Source organism: Saccostrea echinata, unplaced genomic scaffold, assembly GCF_033153115.1.
Source record: "Saccostrea echinata isolate AGI-Se365-2 ecotype Australia unplaced genomic scaffold, CSIRO_AGI_Sech_v1 ptg000051l, whole genome shotgun sequence".
NCBI classification, from domain to species: Eukaryota; Metazoa; Mollusca; class Bivalvia; order Ostreida; family Ostreidae; genus Saccostrea; species Saccostrea echinata.
In genome coordinates, this window is record NW_026889800.1 from 3,321,112 (window position 1) to 3,331,960 (window position 10,849).

Genomic DNA, 10,849 nt, shown 5'->3' on the forward strand with positions numbered 1-10,849 from the left:
TCGTATTACTGTCTGTGTAATGCTATAGATGTTTGATATAATTTCCTCTGCAGGCGATCGTCGTATTACTGGCTGTGTAATGCTCTAAATGATTGATATAATTTCCTCTGCAGGCGATCGTCGTATTACTGGCTGTGTAATGCTATAGATGTTTGATATAATTTCCTCTGCAGGCGATCGTCGTATTACTGGCTGTGTAATGCTCTAAATGATTGATATAATTTCCTCTGCAGACGATCGTCGTATTACTGGCTGTGTAATGCTATAGATGATTGATATAATTTCCTCTGCAGACGATCGTCGTATTACTGGCTGTGTAATGCTATAGATGATTGATATAATTTCCTCTGTAGACGATCGTCGTATTACTGGCTGTGTAATGCTATAGATGATTGGTATAATTTCCTCTGTAGACGATCGTCGTATCACTGGCTGTGTAATGCTATAGATGATTGATATAATTTCCTCTGCAGACGATCGTCGTATTACTGGCTGTGTAATGCTATAGATGTTTGATATAATTTCCTCTGTAGACGATCGTCGTATTACTGGCTGTGTAATGCTATAGATGATTGATATAATTTCCTCTGCAGGCGATCGTCGTATCACTATCTGTGTAATGCTATAGATGATTGATATAATTTCCTCTGCAGACGATCGTCGTATTACTGACTGTGTACGCAGCTATGTTAAGGTTTCCCGAAGCTTTAAAATGCGCTCAAAACATAATATGTCATTGCGAGGTCGGTTTTGGTTTTAATTTATAAGTATTGAACATTAGTACTTTCAATTTATATAAAGGGTTTTCTCGGCTATATATTAGCATATTTGTTATGATATCACATGACTTTGTTGATCATGTGACGGTCATTTATAATTTTTGAAGTGTTACATATAAATCGCTTCGGCGCAGCTGATTAACACAATAATTATTATCATTTTGAAATATAAATAAACTCATCGTATCCTTGTGCATCCGAAATGTGCTTGGGAAAAGTCATAGTATTACATGGGTACAAAATATTTCCTGAGAAATTCAACTTACCTACAAATTTGAGGGTATTTTCCACACAATATCGTAATCTGTATTAAAACAAAGCCAACACACATTTTTCCCAAGCAAGATTCAGTTAGAGAACAACCTTTTCTTACAGATTTCCACAAAAATTCTCAGATTAATCCTCATTAATCACCTGCGCCAGACTCTTTTACACACACAAAATAAATTCTACCTCCAACCACGGGTATAAAACAGAGTACATTTCAAAAGTATATTTTTCATAAGCATTTTGAAAATGATGAATTTCAATCAAGGGTAGGTAAGCGGTGTATTTTTAAAATATTCGGACATATAAGACTTAAAAAACCTTTAAAGACCCGTGAATTTTGCAATAGCTGTCTAGCATTTTACATGCAGTTTGAAATAAAGTGTAAAGTTCATGACACTCTCCCCGTAATAACACCTCAGGTTTGCAGTGACCTGACGTCATTTTCCATTATGACGTCATATTTTGGTAGTTCAGAGATGTGAAGGCACAGAGTGCACTGTCATATTCTACGGAGAAATCATCGTATCACTGTCTGTGTAATGCTATAGATGTTTGATATAATTTCCTCTGCAGACGATCGTCATATTACTGGCTGTGTAATGCTATAGATGTTTGATATAATTTCCTCTGCAGGCGATCGTCGTATCACTGGCTGTGTAATGCTATAGATGTTTGATACAATTTCCTCTGCAGGCGATCGTCGTATCACTGGCTGTGTAATGCTATAGATGTTTGATATAATTTCCTCTGCAGACGATCGTCGTATTACTGGCTGTGTAATGCTATAGATGATTGATATAATTTCCTCTGCAGGCGATCGTCGTATTACTGGCTGTGTAATGCTATAGATGATTGATATAATTTCCTCTGCAGATGATCGTCGTATCACTGGCTGTGTAATGCTATAGATGATTGATATAATTTCCTCTGCAGGCGATCGTCGTATTACTGGCTGTGTAATGCTATAGATGATTGATATAATTTCCTCTGCAGGCGATCGTGGTATTACTGGCTGTGTAATGCTATAGATGATTGATATAATTTCCTCTGCAGACGATCGTCATATTACTGGCTGTGTAATGCTATAGATGTTTGATATAATTTCCTTTGTAGACGATCGTCATATTACTGGCTGTGTAATGCTATAGATGATTGATATAATTTCCTCTGCAGGCGATCGTCCTATTACTGGCTGTGTAATGCTATAGATGTTTGATATAATTTCCTCTGCAGGTGATCGTCGTATTACTGGCTGTGTAATGCTATAGATGATTGATATAATTTCCTCTGTAGACGATCGTCGTATTACTGGCTGTGTAATGCTATAGATGATTGATATAATTTCCTCTGCAGGTGATCGTCGTATTACTGGCTGTGTAATGCTATAGATGATTGATATAATTTCCTCTGCAGGTGATCGTCGTATTACTGGCTGTGTAATGCTATAGATGATTGATATAATTTCCTCTGCAGACGATCGTCGTATTACTGGCTGTGTAATGCTATAGATGTTTGATATAATTTCCTCTGTAGACGATCGTCGTATTACTGGCTGTGTAATGCTATAGATGTTTGATATAATTTCCTCTGCAGACGATCGTCATATTACTGGCTGTGTAATGCTATAGATGTCTACTGCCCTGTACAGTGGGAGTATGGCCGCCTGAATCTCAACTATGCTGTTGTCTCCAAGAGAAAGATCGCTAAACTTATCACGGAAGGTTACGTCAGGTTTGTAAGTTATTGGAATACAAAAGTATGAAAGGACATATCTTAGTACTATTTGTGTCAGAACTTATTGATGTAGGAATATTTTAGGATACAATTAAGTGTTAGGATTTTGTCAGACTTTGATGGAGAGAAGTATTTGTTGGATAATCTTCATGATATATATATATATATATTTGATGATATACAGGGACTGGGATGATCCCCGTCTGTTCACGCTGACTGCCCTGAGAAGAAGAGGATTCCCTCCAGAGGCCATCAACCTCTTCTGTGCAAAGGTTACCCATACTGCAGATTTCTTCTGTTTAATATCCATTGGCCCTTTTCACTAAAAACCTTATGACTTTGGCAATTTTGCATCCTCAGCAAGTATCTAAACTGTAGTAGGACACAAAAAAACGTATTTCTATTAACTTAGATTACATTGTAAAAAATATTAAGAAAAAAGTAAATATATTTATTAAACAAAAAATTACAGTTGTTAAATGTTTAGGTCACCTGGGTCAGAGGCTCAGATGAGGTTTTCTGATCGAAATGTGTCCATCATTTGTCTGTCATATGTTGTCTGTCTGTCTGTAAACTTTTCACTTTTTTAACTTTTTCTCAAGAACCACTGGGCCAATTTCATCCAAACTTGCCACAAAGCTTCCTTGGGTGAAGGGGATTCAAGTTTGTTGAAATGAAGGGCCACCCCCCCCCCCCCCCTTTCAGTGGGAGATAATACAGAATTAGTGAAAAATTAATGGCAATCTTTTAAAAAATCTTTTTCTCAAGAAGCACAGCTTGAGAAAAAGATTTTTTAAAAGATGTCATTAATTTTTCAAAAAAGGTGAACTTAAGTGAAAGCTTCATTACATAGTGAAGATTCAAATTTGTTCAAATCATAACCCCCGGGGGTAGAGTGGGGCCACAACAGGGGATCAAAGTTAGAAATATATAGGAATACCTTGAAAAACCTTCTCAAGAACTGCAAAGCTATGATCAGTCACATCAGTACAGAAGCATCCTCGGGTAGTGTTTATTCAGGTTTGTTCAAATCATGACTCCCAAGGGTAGGATGGGGCAGCAACAGAGGATCAAAGTTATACATAGGAATACATGTATATAGGAAATATCTTTAACAAGAATAGATATGGGTTACCACATATCCAAGAAATTCGACTTTTAATTTATTCGAATTTTCATTGTGCTCAGATGATTTCTAATTTAAAAAAAAAACTATTTACTGATAAAACGCCAGAAATACTCAAGCTGTAGAAAGTCAACTATACAATGGCCATAAATAACCTAAAATGACATAATATTTAGGCTACTGAGTTTCAACATCTTTTGTTGAATAAAATATGCATGTACTAAGGAAACTGCATGTACATACATGTATATAACGTTACATGCGATTAGTGACTTTTATTATCACAACGTTGCAGATGCCTATAGAAATAGTTTTAATTTCACATAGAACATAGACTAAATATAATTAACCGTATAATTTTAAAGATGTATTTAACAGCTCACTCATTTACAGGAATATTTAATCCAAATAGCATGTTAAAGGCCTGTAGCAACGTTTTCAAAGTGAAGGGGGGGGGGGCTCCGAAAAAATCCCGCGTACTATGGGCCTTTGCTACATGTGTACCATCTAACTTTCCAGTGTTAGAATCTTCTGTAAAAATTCGAAACAAGTCCAAGCAAAGATCAAAGATAGCCCAATTTTTTAAATAGCAAAACTATAGATCTATCAAGGATAGATTTTAATTTATTTTTTAATTTTGTGCTATTAAAGTACTATCACTCAAAGTATAGGCAGATGTTAAAGATGGGTCAACAAGAGTAATCAATGAACTCGTCTAGAGATGCATTGACGGCCGTTGTTAAACGCAAAGGAAAGCGTGAGATCGGTTGCAGCTGTGGAGCATCACTCCTTCGTCATAGAATAAAATCCGACATTTAACACTTTATATAGATTTTGAATATAGAGACGTTTTGAAGATAAACTTCATTTTTGTTTCTAGAAATGTTTTTATTTACAAATATAGTATATTTTCGTGTTTTTAAACTGAGTAGATCAATAACCTAGCATCGTTTTAGGTAACTCAGCCCCTCTAGCCCAGTCTAGGGCTTGAGTAAAAAACCTGCACTTGTTATGAAACTGGTGTATAGTTCTTCTTCATGTCCGTAGCAAATACTGATACCCAGTCTACATGATCTAAGCGTCACTAGTGAACGGTGCACATACCTGTGCTTGCAAGACCAAATAGACTAGGTTTACACACGTGCGAAGATCCTTTCAGACGAGCTCGGCAAATCACGTTGCATTGCCGAGAAGTTACGAATGCAGGTGTTTAACCACATAATAACCATTCCGTTATTTAAAAAAAGAGAAAAACACACACACACACACACACAGTTAATGATTAATATTCTCACTCAAAAGAAAATATACAGCAATTAACGAACAATAATCATGACAGTTATATAATTGGTGAAAAGATTTATCACTATCAATCAAAGGATGACCTATATATTTTCGTGAAAAAGACTGAGGAGGCAGCAAGCGTAGGAATATGAAAACTTTTTATTTCCTTTTCTGGGGAAAAGTGATTTTCTTAAAATCTTTTTATGTTAATTTTGTTTTCTTTAACGTATTGAATACACATCATTATTCTTAACATTTGTTGTAATGTTGTGTCTACTGATCATGAATGGAACTATTTTCTTCGGAGCAATTGTGTGAAGAGTACCTGACTTTAGTAATATATCTTGAATAGATAATATGCACTGATCGAATATATTAAAAATCTTCTTCTCAAGAACAGAAAAGTTATTACTAGTCATATTAGTACAGAATCATCCTTAGTAAGTGTAGATTCTAATTTGTTCAAATCATGACCCCCCAGGGTAGGGTGGGAACTCAACAGGGGATCAAACTTTTACATAGTAACATAGAGGAAAGAAATCTTCTAAAGCCATTATTATTCAGAGAAAGGAGAGGAAGCATCCTCAGTAAGTGTAGATTCAAGGTTGTTCAAACCATGACCCCCAAGGGGTGGGGGTGGGGTGGGGGTTGGGGGTTAGGACCACTTATATTTTGAATCTTTTCAATAATGAACTGATATCTGCTTTTCTTAAGCCAAATTGCTCAGGTGAACGTTGTGGCCCATGGACCTCTAGTTAGATGTAAGATGTTTTGTGAAAATGGCAACAGCACTAGTGGTTTGTATGGAGACAACAAAGGAATGTTCTGTGTCATGTTAATTTTGTGCTAATTTACTGCAGAATTTAAAAATAGAATTTTTTTAAACAAGGTTCTGTATGATCAAATATGCATTCTAAGATTATTATTCTCTATGTAATGCTGGTCTTGTCTGGTTTACTGTGTTACAGGTGGGTGTGACCATGGCGCAGACAGTGATAGACCCCTCCATGTTGGAATCTTGTGTTAGAGATGTACTCAATGTCACCGCACCAAGGTCAGTTAATGTTACAGCCATCGATGATCATCATTGATCACTAAGCATGTCACATTATATCAGATCTATGATTTTTGCTTTTTTAAGAAAGTTTTTTTCATAATTTTGTTGTACATCATGACTTTCTCCAAAATATTTCTTTACCATACACATTTTACTTTCTGCTGAAGTCTTACTTGATTTTGGTATTAACTGTTTGAGCAATGAAATCTCTGTCTTAAAAAGCTTAGGTTTTCTTTCTTTTTTTTTTTTTAGATGTTTCAGACTGGTTTATGTTTCTTTAAGAAGTCTTATATTCTAATTTTTTACTAGTTGTTTTGTATGTATTTACAGAGCAATGGCCGTCCTGGACCCTCTGAAAGTAACCATCACAAATTTTCCACCAGACCAACCCACCTCACTGACTGTACCTAACTTCCCAGCTGACGAGAAGAGAGGCTGTCACACGATCAGCTTCAAACCTGTGATTTACATCGAAAAGACAGATTTCAGAGAGGTATAACATATAAAGAATGAACTACAGTTTAATTCAGTGAAACAGACTTGTTAGGAAATAATATTTATATTATCATTAGTTGTGTACTCTCATGCACTGGACAGAATACAGAGTAGTGAATTGACTAACTATTCATTAATTGAGTTATAAGAGAACATCATTATATATTGCAAGAAAAGAAGTTAAAGCAAATATAGATTATTATTTGCAGTGGCATGTGCCTTTCTGTTTTAGTTTGAAAAGGTGGTTATGAAAAGGAAGCCCAGGTGTGCTGGGTCTTCTGAAAATAATCTCACATGGCTGCTGAGTTCACAGCTGATGATTTTTCTTTACAGAGTGCTGACAAGAATTACAAGAGATTTGCCGAGAATCAACCAGTCGGTCTACGACATGCGGGCTACGTCCTCACAGTAGAAAAAGTTGTTAAGGTAACCAGAGTTGATGCTCTGATAATGGGTATCATAAAAATTCCCTGTTTATGCCGTTATAATTGCTGAATTAGATATGTGATAATCATGTTCTACATATTCAGTTATTTTCATGGGTTCACATTTTCTTGGATTGAGGAAAAAAAGTAGGTCTGATTGGTTTTGATTTTGTGGTTGAAGAAATGTAGGGTATAGTGATTTGAAATTAAATTTTTTGTGGTGGACTTGAAACTAGGTCTTTTCATACTATGGAAACAATGAAAATTAATCTCCTGACCAACAAAAAATTAGCATTTTCAGGGTATTCTTAATGTTCTAAGGAAAAGCAAAATTTTCTGTTGATGAGGAAAAACTTTATACATGAGGAGGTTTGGTTTATTTTTGCTTTTAGGATAACAGTGGAAATGTTATAGAAGTCATTGCATCCTGTAAGAAGACAAGTGAAACAGAGAAACCCAAGGGGTTCATTCACTGGGTGTCAGATCCACAGGTCTGCGAAGTCAGACTCTACGAAAAATTGTAAGTATGATTAATGGGTACCTTTATATGCTAGTTAAGCTATTCTGCTTCCCCCCTAAATTTGTATGCATTTTTTAATTATATCTAAAGGAAATTAATGTAAATTGATGGTAAAATTTTATATCCTATACCAACCATGAAGTATGGAGGGTGTTGTAGTATGCCCCTATATTTGTGCCTTTTGCTCACATTATCTTGAGCTTCTAAATGGATTTAGCCATACTTCGTTCTCTTGAAATGTTTATTTGAACTTTGGTATCCCCCCATACATGTTGTCTCAAATATCAAACTGATTTGAATGTCAGAACTTCTGTTTTCTTTCTGTATTTTCACTCAATATCTTTAACCTTCGGATATCTTGAAGTTTTTCCTCTGTTCTTTTGAGTTCAAGATAATGAGATTTGACTGTTCCTGAATTAAATCATTGATCTTTAAAACAGCTATTTTGAATCAGATAAGAGGTTAACATATCAAAGTTTTCTCTAATAACATTATGTTATTACAGAAAACTTTGATATGTTAACCTCTTATCTTCTTCAAACAAATGAAGCTGTAATTTGGCCAGGTCGACACACAAAAATTGTAATCATTTTTCTAATATTTCAGATTTTTTCACAAAAACCCAGAAGATCCAGCAGAGGTTCCAGGTGGATTTTTATCAGATATAAACCCTGTAAGTCCCTTTAATAAAAACACTCACCTTAATATCAGATACAGTGTATAAACCCTGTAAGTCCCTCTTATAAAATATACTCACCTTAATATCAGATATAACCCTGTAAGTCCCTCTTATAAGTAATATTCACCTTAATATCAGATATAACCCTGTAAGTCCCTCATATAAAAAATACCTTAATATCAGATATAACCCTGTAAGTCCCTCTTATAAAAACACTCACCTTAATATCAGATATAACCCTGTAAGTCCCTCTTATAAAAAATACTCACCTTAATATCAGATATAACCCTGTAAGTCCCTCTTATAAGTAATACTCACCTTAATATCAGATATAACCCTGTAAGTCCCTCTTATAAGTAATACTCACCCTAATATCAGATATAACCCTGTAAGTCCCTCTTATAAGTAATACTCACCTTAATATCAGATATAACCCTGTAAGTCCCTCTTATATAATATACTCACGTTAATATCAGATATAACCCTGTAAGTCCCTCTTATAAGTAATACTCACCTTAATATCAGATATAACCCTGTAAGTCCCTCTTATATAATATACTCACGTTAATATCAGATATAACCCTGTAAGTCCCTCTTATAAGTAATACTCACCTTAATATCAGATATAACCCTGTAAGTCCCTCATATAAAAAATACCTTAATATCAGATATAACCCTGTAAGTCCCTCTTATAAGTAATACTCACCTTAATATCAGATATAACCCTGTAAGTCCCTCTTATAAAAAATACTCACCTTAATATCAGATATAACCCTGTAAGTCCCTCTTATAAGTAATACTCACCCTAATATCAGATATAACCCTGTAAATCCTTCTTATAAGTAATACTCACCTTAATATCAGATATAACCCTGTAAGTCCCTCTTATAAGTAATACTCACCCTAATATCAGATATAACCCTGTAAGTCCCTCTTATAAGTAATACTCACCTTAATATCAGATATAACCCTGTAAGTCCCTCTTATAAAAAATACTCACCTTAATATCAGATATAACCCTGTAAGTCCCTCTTATAAAAAATACTCACCTTAATATCAGATATAACCCTGTAAATCCTTCTTATAAGTAATACTCACCTTAATATCAGATATAAGCCCTGTAAGTCCCTCACAAGAAAATATCACAGATACATGTATAAACCAGAACATTGATCTTATATCTTAATATCAGATATAAACCATTTTAGTTCCTGAATGTAATAAAATGTCTTTGATGGTAATTATCTAAGCACATCAGCTATAATTTCATTGGTAAGTACCCCTCATTAAGATCTTTGCTGATTAGGTGTATTATGACTTTTGTTTGGAGTCAAAACCTGTCATTTTTTATCTCTTCTTTATATCTGTTACAGGAATCTCTGAAGATAATCCCACAGGCCTACGTAGATGCCACAGTTAAAAATGCCAAAGTCTTTGACAAGTTTCAGTTTGAGAGGTTAGGCTTCTTCGCTGTCGACAAAGACTCAAGTCCCACTAAGGTAAGTCAATCTAAATAACATGAGGATAAATTACTCTTGACTTTTTATACCAGAATATAGTTCCAACTAGAGGATGACTTTTCATGTATGTTTTATGACTGAATGAAATCTGACTCTCAGAAACATTATACATATTTATTTATGCTTATTACTGTGCATTTGATATTCCCAAAGTTCATTGAATTCTGTTTTTTTTAAGATGGTGTTCAACAGAACAGTTACCCTGAAAGAAGATCCAGGCAAAAGTTAACTACTGCTATTGAAATGGGACAGAAAAATACTTCAATATAACACACAGAATAAGACTGTAAATAAAACTATTATATTTTATGAAATTGATTTGTTCATAATATGAATAAAGATTACAGTAAAGAAATACTTTTTTTGTTCAGTATTTTTTGTGCACTATAAACATATCAAAACAAAAATTTCGTGTATTTCCTAATTAAAGCTGTCCAGACAGCTTATACATATGGCTGTTTTATTAATAAGGCTTGGAATATAACACGTGTGTACTGCATATTATAGAAAAGTTTACATAATTTTATTGATCCCAATTAAAGTTGTTAAACTATAACTGTTACAGAAAGAGGGATTACTATATATAGTTGAACTTTGGTATCTCGAACATCGATATCTTGAATACCATGGATATGTCGAAGTGATTGGGAAATCCCGACAATGTGTATCTTCAAAAGTATTTTACCCTTGATATCTCGAACTCCCATCTTGAAGTCTTTTGTCAGTCCTATCGAGTTCAGGATAATGAGGTTTGACTGTAATTTTTTTTTGTAAAAGTAATAATATTTGGTTAGTATACACAGTCATATGCATGCTTTTTAAAAAGGAGCATGTTTTTAAGTGGCAAGCAAATAAATTAACGTATAACAAATACTAAAGAGAAAAATCTGCCATAAACTTTAAAGTATACTTAGCATGACACAAACTATTGTAGCACAATCTAAAATTTATGTTTAGCTC

At 34.4% G+C, this 10,849-nt stretch overlaps 1 protein-coding gene across 1 annotated transcript in view; it reads left to right on the forward strand.

Moving 5' to 3' along the window:
• Nucleotides 1-10,170, forward strand: part of LOC133203772 (glutamine--tRNA ligase-like) — a 30,775-nt gene extending 20,605 nt beyond the window's left edge. The window contains exons 14-22 of the mRNA XM_061339560.1: nucleotides 2,643-2,780; nucleotides 2,968-3,055; nucleotides 6,162-6,247; nucleotides 6,581-6,743; nucleotides 7,079-7,171; nucleotides 7,563-7,690; nucleotides 8,297-8,363; nucleotides 9,743-9,868; nucleotides 10,068-10,170. Of these exons, the coding sequence (XP_061195544.1) occupies nucleotides 2,643-2,780; nucleotides 2,968-3,055; nucleotides 6,162-6,247; nucleotides 6,581-6,743; nucleotides 7,079-7,171; nucleotides 7,563-7,690; nucleotides 8,297-8,363; nucleotides 9,743-9,868; nucleotides 10,068-10,118 (940 nt within the window). The 3' untranslated portion in view covers nucleotides 10,119-10,170. The remainder of the gene's footprint in view (nucleotides 1-2,642; nucleotides 2,781-2,967; nucleotides 3,056-6,161; nucleotides 6,248-6,580; nucleotides 6,744-7,078; nucleotides 7,172-7,562; nucleotides 7,691-8,296; nucleotides 8,364-9,742; nucleotides 9,869-10,067) is intronic.
• Nucleotides 10,171-10,849: the final 679 nt, after the last annotated feature.